This window comes from Idiotropiscis lumnitzeri, chromosome 5 (assembly GCF_059441095.1).
Source record: "Idiotropiscis lumnitzeri isolate Australia: NSW breed Sydney's pygmy pipehorse chromosome 5, RoL_Ilum_1.0, whole genome shotgun sequence".
NCBI classification, from domain to species: Eukaryota; Metazoa; Chordata; class Actinopteri; order Syngnathiformes; family Syngnathidae; genus Idiotropiscis; species Idiotropiscis lumnitzeri.
Genome location: NC_142395.1, coordinates 20909525 through 20923514, shown reverse-complemented (window position 1 = coordinate 20923514; position 13990 = coordinate 20909525). Strand labels below are relative to the sequence as shown.

The following is a 13990-nucleotide window of genomic DNA, read 5'->3' as shown; positions in this document are numbered from 1 at the left end:
GTACTTATGGCTGCTGCTACCCACAAGTGATTTTTAAGGCAAAAAAAAAAAAAACAACCCACACTAAACGTCCGTCATCATCACCACTAGCTGCCGCTATGTAGTGGAGGTCATAAATGTTCAAAATTTAACTGTCATTGAGTCAAAAGTACAAGTGGTGGTGATACTGTCATTTTGTAAATACTCACTCAAAATAAAAAGTGGTATCAAACATCCCTATTTATTAACTATGAAAATTTGAAATTTTGCAACAATATTTATCAAGAATAATGGAAGTTGACGCATGTTTTGCTTTTAGGGGCCACATAAAATGATGTGGAGGGCCGGATTTTAAGTTTGGCATTTTTGTTGTAGAGGATCGAGAATATATGCCTGAGAGTTGTGCATATAAGGTTTAATAAAACAGATTGTGATCAATCAGTGATGGGTGGATCAGGAAACTCACCTGAGCTGTGAATGAAGCTTTGTGGCCTTTGCGCTGAAGTCCTCCCATACTGGATAGGAGCACTGGTAACACACACACAGAACACACACAGACACATTCAATTTCATGTATTACACAGCTGGATGTTAACAATTATTGCGTGAAAATGCGTTGTTTTTCTGTTATTGTCTCATAGACTCTCATAACATACACACCTCCCGTGTGTCTACTTCAAATCCCCTAACAGACTCTTCACACACACACACACACACACACACACCCCCAAATTGAAAAATACAAAAACACACAACTACGAATTAGACACATGCACACATATAACAAACATGAACACATTGGCATAAACGTATACAATTAACACTCCAACACAAACATGTGCATATATAGCCCACACATGCACACATGTACGTATTACACACACACACAGTCACACCCCAACACGTGCAAGAATAACACGCGCACACAACAGAGCATCAAAGCATTGCTAATGAAATTCAGCCCCCCGTCCTCTGCTGCTATCTCAACCCCCAGCTGCATCCCCGATTACATTACACTTGATCCACGCTGACCTCTGAACCTCGATAAAACGTCTGCAAATTGACTGTGGGCGTGTGTGTGTGCGTGTGTGCGCACGTGTGTATCAGATGGTGTCATCAACCCGGCGAGACCCACCAAAATAAGACAAAGTACAATCAGGAAATGTGAACAAAAGATGTCGCGCGCGTGCGTGTGCGCGCGTGGGGATGTGTGAGTGTGCATGCGTGTGCGTGTAAACGCGTGGAGGGCGGGGCTTTCACTAGTGATGTCACAAACAGAAAAACACTTTGATCTGGCGCGTTTGATGTGGCATCATTTGGGCTGGAATCCGAGTTGTCCCTTGGTAGCAAAACATGCACGCTCACACACGCGCGCTCGCCTTCCTCTCCTCTCCTCTGCTTGTTTGAAGTGCACCACGGAGATGAAGTAGTGTGGAGGAGAGATAACGTGGAGCGACGCCCTCGTCTTGGGACACACACACACACGCACACACACACGCGTTGCCCAGCCGCAATAGCACATTTGACGATATAATACAATAAATCTTTTCTGTCATGGTGTCAAAAAAACAAAAAACAGGACAGACTCGCAGAAAACGACGACAAGTAACCGGCATCGAGTCGCATCTGGAACAGCACGGTAGATTAGTGGTTAGCACATCTGCCCCACAGTTTCTGGGTTTGAATCTCCGCTCTATTCCAAAAGGGTGGGGAAAAAATGCATGTTTGGTTCATTGAAGACTCAAAATGTGTGTTTTCCCCAAATAAGTTTTCAACACCCACACTTTTGCACATAGGAGGTTTTACACCCTCACTTCACAACACCCACACATTTCTCAGCAGGCTTCCACATCCATACTTTTCCAGATAAATGTTTTTTATACCCACAATTAAAGATGATGATTTTTACTCTTTCCCTTCATAAAAAGGTTTTAACACCCACACTTTTACCCACACTTTTTATCTTACAAAGTATACATTTGGAGATGCTCACATGACACCCTCCCTCCCTCGTCCCTTCCTGTCTCAAGGACACTTGACTCTTTCCTGTTTATCATTTTACATCCTCTCTGAGCCTTCTCGGACCCGATAACTGTTTTCTCCATCTTCCATCACTGAAAGTAGCATTGTTTCATTCAGCTCAAAATGTGATTGAAATTCATGTCCTTTTCCTTTTTGTGTGAGAGAAGAGCTTTTTCTTTGGCTTGCAACCCAAAAGCTCAGTGAGCGAAAGTAAGAGGAGATCATCTTCCTCATCTTCAGCTCGTTAAAATGTTTGGCTCGTTAAGGACAGAGGATGCTGGGAGCCAGCCAAGATGGCCTCTTCTTCTTCTCCCTCCTCCCCCTGACTGCCTTTGTGAGGCCTGTCAAAGCCTTTCTCGTCACTCTTGGGCTCAATATTCCTCTTGTTTGGCTCCACCAGCAAGAAACTTCTGGAACAATGTCAATACACAGTGCTCTTTCCACTGTTAGCTTAGCATAATAGCGTAAATTCAGGAGCATTTTCGAATTCTGCGGAAATATTGACACAACTTTGACTGCTAATGCTAATGCTAACATGGGAAATCAGGGCTGATATATTACAGTATATGAGCTAGGGTATTTTTACATTTATAGTCAGATTAACTTTAAAGACCGCGAAATTAATGCCAACAAATAATAAAACAGTCAGGCTAACACAGCATTGTGTTGCAGTGTTACAACTCTTTCAGGAACAGATATTTGAACATAAACAGTTGGGACACATGTAGAAAATTTAACAATCTTCACATGCATATTCTTTATCCTCTGCAAGGAACGATTGATATTATTGAGGATAATTTGACAAGCCATGCCGTTCTGAATGAAGAGTAAATTTGCATGACTTTCTTATACTGCCCCCAGGTGGTCAAGGCATGAACACCAGAAGGAGCAGCACAACGTCCATTGAATTGAAGCCATCAATGTGGCAAAAATCGTTTACTTTCTTTACATCCTTTTCATTTGCGTCATTAATGATTTCTTTATTTGTATATTATTGCAAAATGCTATTTGACTTTTCATTGTTGTTGCACTTTTTTGAGGGTTTAGATTATTACATCGTGACGCTTCAGTGTAAAATCGTTTGTCCATGTAGGTATCAAATGAAAGACAAATGTGTCTCCTCCCAGTGTGACTACAAAACACAGTTCAAGTCGACATATTTGATGAAAAATGATCGTCAATGTGATCAAATATGAAGGCTGTGAAATAAGCTTATTCTTAAACGTGTGAATTGGCGCGATTACACCGCAAAAAAAGAACAAATAAACGGGGCTAATCCCTCCATTCCTCTCCATCGCTCTCTGTGGCTCTTTGCTGGATTTCCTCTGTTTGGCTTTCCGGCCGCCGGCCAGACAAAAAAGACAAAGGAGACGTTAAGCTCCTCGTCCGCAGCGAGACGCCGGCGACCCGACGAGCGCCGAGCCCCGACGAGCGGCAAACGGGACGACAAGCAAGGAGCGCATAGATCCTCTGCGAGATCAACTTGCAAAAAAGTCTCACAAGCAAAATGGAACATCAGCAAATCACATGAAATGGACAAAATGGCCCAGAAAGACCATTTGGGGACACATGGGTTTATCACCCACATTTTTCCCGATTAAAAATTTAAACACCCACACTTGTCCAAATGAAAGGCTTCTATAATCGCACAATGATGAGAAAAGGTTTCAATAACCACATTTTTCCTGATCAAATATTTCAACTCATCACCATCATCTCTTTTATTTGAAGAGTTTCAACCCCCACATTTTTCCAGCTGAATGGACACATCTGATGATAAATTTCAACGTCAACATTTTTCCTGAATAAATATCTCAACACCTACACTTCTACTAACAAATGTTTTCAACACGCCACTCACTCATTTCCCAAAGATAAATGTTAACACCCACAATTGATTTCAACACTCACACTTTTACAGATGAAAGGTTTTCACACCCACACATTTCAGGAAGAAAAATTTAACACCCAATCCTTTCCAGATAAAATGTGTCAACACACACAGTTCTCTCAATTTCAAGTTTCAAGACCCAAACTCTTCTGAATTAAATAGTTCAACTTCCACGCATTTCACAATGAAAAGTTTCAACACCCACACTTTTCCTGGTTAAAGATTTCAACAAACACTTTTTCCAAAGAAAGGCCTTTAGAACCCATAATTTTACCTGATTCAGTTAGCACTTGACCAGTCATAGTTTTCCATCAACTTAATAGACACACTGACACTAGTTGAAAAAAGTATGAAAATTGTTGAATTTCAGTTTTTTGACACAAGACAGTGGAAGTAGAATGTCAACCTTGGAATCTGCAGCTCTTTGGTTCTGGGCGGCACTCAACCAGCCACCACAGTCACTTGTCAACCAATCTTTATAGTCACATTGCTCTGATTCTCTCCTTTCACAGAGACAGCGCTTCCCCTTCTCGCCTTTTTTTCTGAATCACACACACACACACGCAATACACAAAGCATCTTCAGTCACATGACAGTGAGAAGAAACAGGCCCGTTCTTCTTGTCCCCAAATGTAATGATCGACTTCCACTGGACTGGAATACTGACTCCATTTTGCTCCCCCTTTGTACCAGCAAGACAACTAAAATCAGACATTTGCTGAATCACTTGTTTTCTATTCGCTTTACTTTACGGCACTGGGGACAGAGTGTCAGTATTGTTGATTTAGTGCAGCTGCACTGTACTGGGATGAGGATGATGATGAAGGTCACGCAGTGCTGTGAAATACAGCAACATGTCAGCACGCATATCAAGTATGAGGCCTGATTCTAGTCGGTGGTCGAGCAGTCTGGGGTAGTGTTTGAAAGATATTTTACGTGATTTTTGTCACTAAAGAGGTTTGTTACAGCTGAAGCTGTTGTGAAGCTCTATATAAATAAATTTGTAAACACAGTAAATACCTGATTTTAATCACTAACTACCCAATAGTGCTATTTTGTAATGTGACACTAGATGAAGAAAATAGCTTAGTTCAAATATCGGGTGAAAAAAACACGGATTCTAGTCCATACTCTAGTACAACCCCCAATTCCATTAAAGTTGGGACATTGTGTAAAATGTAAAGAAAAACAGAATCCATTCATTTGCAAATCATGTTCAACCCATATTTAATTGAATACACTTCTAACACAAAATATTTATTGATCAAACTGATAAACCTTATTGGTTTTAGTTTTTTTAATCATTAACTTGGAATTTTATTGCTGCAACATGCTCCGAAAGAACCGGAGAGGGGGCGAAAAAGACTTTTTGCCAAACACCTGTTTGGAACCCCCCACAGGTGAACAGACTATTGGGAGCTTGGGAGTTTCATGATTGGGTATAGAAGGAGCTTCGCTGAATTGTTGAGTCATTCACAAGCAAATATAGTCCGAGGTTCACCTCTTTGTGAACAACTGCGTAATTAAGTTGTCAAACAGTTTAAGGACAATGTTAATCAATATTCAATTGCAAAGAATTTGGGGTATTCATCTTCTATGGGCCATAATATCATCAAAAGGTTCAGAGAATGAGGAGAAATCACTGCAAGGAAGCGGCAAGCCCGAATACCAACAATGAATGCCCCTGACTTTCGATCCCTCAGATTGTACTACATCAAAAACCGACATCAATGTGTAAAGCATATTACCGTATGGGCTCAGCAACACTTCAAAAACCAATGTCAGTAAAACGGTTCGGCGCTACATCCCTTACTGCAATTTAAAACTCAACTATGCAAAGCAAAAGCCATTTATCAACAACACCCAGAAATGCTGCCGGTTTCACTGGTCATGAACTCATCTAAACTGGTCTGATGCAAACTGAAAATGTTTTCTGTGGTCACATTTCCACTTTTTTTTTTTTCGAAATTCGGGACGACGTGTCCTTCAAGGCCAAAGTGGAAAAGAACCATCCGGACTTTTGTTGACGTAAAGTTCAAAAGTCAGCATCTGTGATGATATGGGGTGTGTTAGTGCAAATGGTATGTGCAACTTACACATCTTTGAAGACATCATTAATGTTGAAAGGTACGTACAGGTGTGAGAGAAACATTTTCGTGAACACCCCTACTTATTTCAGCAAAACAATTCCAAACCGAATTCTGTAAGTAACAACAGCGTGACTTAGTAGTAAAAGAGTGTGGGTACTAGACAGGCCTGTCTGCAGTCCAGACGTGTCTCCCATTGAAAATGTATGGAAGCGCAAAATACGACAACTGAGACCCCAGACTGTTGAACGGTTGAAGCCGTACTTCAAGCTAGAATGGTAAAGAATTCCAACTTCAAAGCTTCAACTATTAGTGTCCTTAGTTCCCAAATGTTGCTTGAATCCTGTTAAATGAAATATGATGTAACACAGTGATAAACATGTCCTGCCCCAGCTTTTTCGGAATCTGTTGGAGCCATCACATTCCAAGTTTATTATTTGTCAAAAAAAAACATTCAAGTTAATCAATTTGAACTTGAACAAGCGCTGTAGATATCTCAGTTTAAAGACTTGTATCACTATCCCACCAATGAAAGAATGAATGTTACTGATTTTCAAAATGACATAACATTGGGAAGGTATCACAGTCCAAAAATCACGTCACTGGATCTACAACCCTAGTCAGGACTCTAGCAGTTGTAGCCAAAGAGAAGCAGGTTCCTGATTTAGTTTTGAAATGTTCTGGGGTTAATTCTTTTATGTAAAAGGATGAATACAGTACTGCTGAATCAGCAAGTCACATTTTGAACATCAGCACTGCTGAAATGTAGCAATAGATCCGTATATATCGGATTTTTTTCATTATCTCACCAATTAAAGTACGTTTACTGTTGATTTTCAATATTACACCACATGGACAAGGTCAAGAATCAAAGATCAGCTCAGTGGATCCCTGAATCTAGTCACAACTCGCGCAGTTGGAGCCAATCAGTCATCACCTGATATTTGAAACTATTTTGCCATTTCAAGCATAAATTCTACTGATTTTTAACATGACACAATGTGGAGACAGCGCCGAAGTTAAAGTATCAAGTCGGTGGGTCCCCGATTCCAGTCAGTACTCCTGCAGCAGCAGACAAAGATCAGCAGATAATAGCTGGACACTCACTTTTTTAAACTTAGCAACTAGTCACCCCATCCTGCACGAGTCGGCATGGTAATGAAATACATTAAGCTTTGACACCCCCCGAATAAAGAGGGATTGGATTTGGATCGTTTCTCTTCCCATTATTGCCTTTTGGGGAAATGGGATGGGACTAAGCGATTCCACTTTAAAAATACTGAGATGTTCAATGGGATTCATAGAATCACTATTTTTCTCTTCAATGGCATCGGCCCACTGACCGTGACTGTGACCCTGTGTGTGCGTGTGTGCAGATTAAGCCCGGCCTCCAGGGATACACTGGCAGACATACATTGTGACATTGTAAACACACACACACTTACACGCACCACATGCACCCCCACACGCACACGCACGGACACACACACACACACACTATATATATATATATATATATATATACATATATTCACACAAAAGAAATCTAACTAATTTGCATGTTTGCTACACTCACACACACGCACTTTTTGGGTGGAGTGCGTGCCGACGGCAAAGAGGAAGGGAGGATTGCAATGGGAGGTGGGGAGGAAGTCAAAGCGGCATTTTTTTAATATAAATTGCATATCTAAGCTGCTGACGTGACATTTTGTGCTCAGGTGGGGGGGTCGGTTAGAGGTCAACAAGCTCATTACTACACGCGGGGAAAAATTCAGTTTTACGGTCAAAAGTCATGGAAGCTGTGATGACTGTATGTACTGACAATTGTTGAGGAAGCTGTCACTCGACAGGGGAAATATAAATGAATCTTTATTTCAGGTACGTATATGCATTTCAATTTACAATATTATTTCCAATCAAACAATTTGATTGCCCTTTTTAATGCTTCATAATGCGCCACACATTTTCAAGTTTCAATGGGATATAGGTCTGGAAGCCAGCAGCATCTCCAGGTGTTGTCGATAAATGGCTTTGCATAGTCGAGTTTTAAGTTCAGGGTCTACTGCCCGAAGACAGCTGGGATGGGCTCCAGCACATCCGCGACTCTTGTGAGGATAAGCGGCATGGATAATGGATGCATGGAGTTTTAAGTTGCACTTAGGGATGTAGCGCCAAACTGTGTTTACTGACATTGGTTTTCTGAAGTGTTCCTGAGCCCATTCAGTGATAACCTTTACACATTGATGTCGGGTTTTGATGCAATGCCGCCTGAGGGATCGAAGGTCACGGGCTTTAGATGTTGTTTTTTGGGCATTGCCGCTTACGTGCAGTGATTTCTCCACATTCGCTGAACTTTTTGGGCCGTAGACGATGAAATCTCTAAATTCCTTGTAATTTTACGTTGAAGAACATTGTCCGTAAACTATAAAAAACATGAAACTAATTAGCACACCAAACCTAATTTATGTTAAATTAAATTTTCATTCATTCATTATTTATTTATTTATTTTACTATTTCAGTTTTTTTTTTGTATTTCAATTAATTTCATTTTTTAAAAACAGAAAATGATCTAATCATTTCGTTGTTCACTGAGCTGAAGTCTCAGGTCTCAGGTGATGATGGGGATGACAGTCATTTAACAGGCAAATGACTTTGGAGGATTGGAGGAGGCACGATATTATTCAGCAGCATGGGAGGATCAAAATATTAGGAACAGCTTAACCACAATAATATTCATGTTTACAAGCAATAACTCGTCATTGAACATGAACCTCATCTTCATTGTACAAAATGAAGTGTCCTTGTGAATTCCGCCTTCACAGCAATAATTGAGATGCTGTGTCACAGGTGTCAATGTTGCTAGGCAACCAGGCCAGGAATGACTGCGCCAGTCTCAAAATGGTCGCAGACGGAGGACGAAGAGACAGAATTCACCTTCACGCTGAATCCTAAGTCACCGGAAAGCGTTCGAACCTTAACAGACAGCATCACCATGACAACCACTTATAGCGCATACAGAGCTATGATGACGGACCAACGTTTTGGGACGTGCGAGCGTTACTACTACTATTCACGCCCAGAAGCTCACAAGCAGACTAACCTGTCAATGCGACTCCAGCTCCTGACGTCACTCACTAGGCCATGCCCCCTGAAGGCAAATATCCAACACTACAGTAGAAAAGGTAATTACTTTTATTGTTTTATTATGTTTTTCTACAATGCAGTGTGGGTCTTTTTCATTGTTAATTTAATTTTTAAACTCATCAGTCAAGGTACCGCTGTAGTTCTAAAATTTTATGGATAAAAGTAGATGAGATCAGCACCGAATTCTGATGATTGTTGCATCTGTGTGGCATCACCTCCATCCTGTTCTTTTTAATGGCTGCTGACTGCGTGTGTGTGTGCGTGTGCGTGCATGTGTGTGGGTGTAGGGGGGGTGCATTTAATAGCTGACCTTTACAAGCATCTGTTTCCTTTTTTCAGGGTAAACATGGCAAAGTTGTTTTTTACTTCAATTGAGTAAAGAAGCAACTGTGACTCTCTTTGATACAGACAGATGTACCTTGACTTACAAGTTTCATTTGTTTCATAAGCAAGTTCATAACTGAAGTCACTGGTTTATCAACCCGATTTTGCACGTTGAAATGAATTGAGATGCCAAGCATGCATTCTAGCTTCCCATTTTTTTAAAGAAAAATAGCCCTGAATTGTTCACAAAGATTGATAAAGATACGCAAAGAAAAAAACTGTTTCTATAAAGTGTAATTGTGGTACATACTTCAGCATTCATGTGTGCTTTGATGTCAAATCCTGGAGTTGGATTTGCTCCTAGCGAGTGTTTTCATTTTGTATTTTGTGTTTGTTTGTCCTGTTCAATAAATGGCTCAAAGTGCATCTTTGACTGTGCCTCTCCTTGCCCACATGTGAGGGAATTGCCAACCATTTTTTTTTTTTCATTTCACTCGAGCTTTTAAATCACTCAGTTTGGGCTCACAGCAAGGCAAAACAACAACAACAACAACAAAAAATGAAACAAAAGGTGTGACTTCAAAAATGTGTATGTTTAGGCACTCCAGGTAGCATTGTACTGGGCATCTTATCCATAATATAAGACTATAAAACTAACTACAGAATAGAAAATAAATTAACGCAAGTTAATGTGCCATTGTTTTATTTTTGTGATAATTATTTTGGTACAGTATGCGCGAACCAGGCAACCCAGCAGTAGGCAATGTGCAGAGACTATCCCTCAAAGCATTAGCATTCAACGTAATATGGCAGACGCTCTGACGATTATAATATTTGGGTTCAAGGATTATGCTTTTGCTAAAATTGGGGATAAGAGAATGGCAACATGGAAAGATAAGAGACAACAATTACGGCATGTCAGACAAATACATCAACTTCACAATTAAGATCACTAATGGCTGGAGAAAAATGAATTAAATTTAAAGTCAGTTTTACATTTAATGAAGAAGACAGAAAAAAATTGAATTGGCAAAACGTAGAGAGGTTTTGGATCATTATAAATGGATCTGATTGTATCACGTTAGTGCAGCTAACTAACATATGTGCAAATAGTTCAGAACGTTGAAAGCTAACACAGACAACAGTAGCTTACTAGCTGCTAGGTCAAATTAGCAGAATCGTGACATCACAGTCACATTTTCAGCTGAAGAAAGACTGATTGGTTTGATTTCACCATGGATAAATCAACACACAATCCAAACGCATGACACAAGCTATTAAAGAGTCACTTTTAAAACAAATGACCTCTTTAAATCTTCAAGTAGAGTTAAGAGGGCATCAGGATGCATACTAAGATGCGCTCACAGCTGCAGCCACTTTGACACTAATCCACAGATTCAATGTGTGTGTGTGTGTGTGTGTCTTTAGGTGTGTGTGTGCGTGCGTGCGTACAAGCAAAGATTACGTATCACCTTTCACTACTTGGGAAAATGCTTTATATTGGATCAGCCCCAACTTAAGCACTTGAGTGCTTTTAGGATATGTCCATGTGAAATCCAAAGCACATATAGACAAACAATGGACTGGTCGCCAGGCCACGTGAGGGCAAACGGACGACCTATAAACTGGTGATGAAGCCTGAGATTCAAACCCAGAACTGTGAGACAGATGTGGTCAACACTAGTATATTATGCTGTTCATCTGCCCTTTTCTACTGTGTTGCGCTTTTCCTCATTTGGGTCACGGCCGAACTGGAGTCCAGTCCAGGTCGGCAGCCAATCACAAAGAAATGACGTCTACTCAATTCGTCCAAATCATTAGTTTCCCCTGCACCTTCTAATCCAATCCAAAAAAAATCAATGTTTGTCCAGATATACATTAGATGTGTTTTTATTATTGTGATGTTGTTGCAATTAGCTATGGGACAGGGCCAAATTATTAGTTACAGCACTCCCTCAGCCACAATAATAAACACATTGTCAAAGAAATAATCAAGTTTTCTCAAAAAATAATATCTATGATGTAAGGAGACGATCATTCACTCAAGCGCCCACATACACACGCACGCGCGCGCGCGCGCACACAGTCACAGAGGATGCTGAGGAATGACACGCTCACAGCCTCTTAAAGCTACCCAGCAGACAGACAAGTTTTTTTTTCGTTTTTTTTCGGGCGTCTGATTGACGGGAGAGGGGGGGGGGTAAAATGCCGTCGTGAAGCCATGACACGAAATCAATGAGGTTTTGAGAGGAATGAATAAACGGGTTGGCGGGGGGCGGGGGGGACTGTCTTGCAATACGTGATGTTGCACAATGAAAAAGGATGTCCGATAATGGATCGGGACACGGATGGACGTGCGCAGGCAGGCAACGTTCGAAGCATGGATGGGTGAGGAAGAGATGGAGGGTACAGTAGGTAAGGAACAACAAAAACACGAATCTAATGACACAAAAATATAAATAAAAAGCCCATTTGGGGACCTTTCGGGGTTCAATTCAGCTCAAGGTTCTTCCCAGGCAGGAGGGAGGGGAAACAAGGGGGGTTACGTGTGTCGTTATTAAGCAAAGCACGGAACACACACACACATGCGTATTTACCTTCATGTCGTTGACAATGGCCTGGAAAAGACCCCCGAGGGCCCCGCATTCCTTCTCCACAGTCTCCATGTTCGCCAAGTCCACCATTCACAGACACGCACAAACGCGCGCGCCCCGAAAGCGCGCGACCAAATATACGAAAAAATAAAAACAGAAAAAAAAAGATATTTCCAAGGAGAGCTTCTCTCCGGCTTTCTCTCTCAAGCAGCGACACGCGCAATGGAAGAAGATGAGGAAGGAGAGGAGGAACGAGGTGAGGACGAAGATGCTCGCACTCTCTCTCTCTCTCTCTCTCTCTCTCTCTCTCTCTCTCTCTCTCTCAGGATTCACACGATACCGGGACGCGCACGCACATTGTCGCAACGTGGATTCGTTGAAACCGGACCGGGCGGGCGCGCGCGCGCGGCAGACAGATAGCGATGGCTGGACAGCGAGCGCGTGACTGTGCGCTTGCGAATCTATGTGTGTGCGTGTGCTCGCGGAGATGCGGGATGCTATTGGTTGCAGAGGCGAGGGTGTGAGGAGGAGGGAGCTCCAAGCAGCAACAGCAACTGTGGACGGTTGGTGTCAGACTGCAGACTGTCACCACGTTGTGTGTGTTTGTCACTTTCAACAGTTTCCTCCAATAGTGCATAATGTAGATTCAAAATACACACGGAGGCAGAATTTGCCCTTGGTGAGATCTCAGCTGAGCTCAACTGACCTCAGAATTTCAAGACTGCATGTTCTTTTGGGGAAGCGAGAGAAATTCAGCAAGATCTATTGCTATCTTGAAGGTGCTGTAGGAATTTCAGGTTAGGACTGGCTCTTTAGTGCATATGACAACAATCTCCCTCTTTCGTATAGGGTAGGGTAGCAAGTTAGGAGCCATATCCTAAACACACTTGAAATCTCCCAAATGCCGGTGTGAAAATTCCAAAAGTGGCAAATACAGAGCTGACATACGAGCAACATACAAACAGTAAAGCATGGTGAAGGCAGCTGAAATTTCTCTGGGGTAATCAGAGGAACTTTGAATGGGGTCAGGCTTATGATGACTCACACTTATTGCAATGTGATTGGTTAATCCTGAACTTCCACATCCCAGTCAAAAGAGGGTTTGCATAATTATGCAACCACATTCTATCAGTTGCTTACCTTCTCGCAAAGATTTCATACATTGTTCAATGGAGTTCTACAGGTGCCACATAATGCACCATACGCCCAACGCCTTGATTTGGCCCGTGACGTTCACGGTGGCAAAGGTTTTGAAGTGATTTATATTGATCTAGGGCGGGTGTGTAGACTTTTTATACCAACTTTTTCTACCTTTATCCAAACATTATCGTTATAATATGTGTAAAGTCAAAATTGTTGTTCCAAGTTTCCTGAGCTGGTGTCCCTAATGAAATATCTGCTGAGTCGTTGTCTTTTCACACGGTGGCCATCACTTCCTTCTCGCTTGTCTGTCTGCTGACTTAGCACTCTGCCTGTCATGTGTCAGCAATGGCATGAGGAACCCAAAAGAGTCCAAAAGAATAACGTGTCCAACAATACGATGGTTGGGGCGGTGTGGGGGGCACCCTAATTTTCCTCACCCGTCCACCACCCACCTTCATCGTGCCCCTCCTACACATCCTCGTCCTCATGTTGGTGTATATGAAAGCAGAATGTAGGTCTGTGCTCGCCTACAGCCATCAGCAACAATCAGTTCTGCCCCAGTTACTGACGCATCTCACACACCAAAACACACGCACTCACGTCACAACATACACACGCACACACACGCACACACACACACTGAGATGCACACAATATGCTGCCAAATGTGCACACATTGAAGCAAGATTGGCGAGACATTTGCAAACATTTGAAGCTGATCATGTTCACACTCTGACCCACTGAGGATTGCACTGCTCTATTTTGACATTTCAATTTAGAACATATGCACGCATCTACTCTGACA

At 41.8% G+C, this 13990-nt stretch overlaps 1 protein-coding gene across 4 annotated transcripts in view; it reads right to left on the bottom strand.

Annotated features, from left to right (window-relative positions):
* Window positions 1-12460, bottom strand: part of mtss2b (MTSS I-BAR domain containing 2b) — a 34085-nt gene extending 21625 nt beyond the window's left edge. For all 4 annotated transcript variants that reach the window (XM_088295461.1, XM_088295457.1, XM_088295458.1 and 1 more), the window contains exons 1-2: window positions 12046-12460; window positions 446-507 (exon numbers count right to left, since the gene is read on the bottom strand). In XM_088295461.1, the coding sequence (XP_088151587.1) occupies window positions 446-507; window positions 12046-12132 (149 nt within the window). In that variant the 5' untranslated portion in view covers window positions 12133-12460. The remainder of the gene's footprint in view (window positions 1-445; window positions 508-12045) is intronic.
* Between the last annotated feature and the right edge of the window lie 1530 nt (window positions 12461-13990).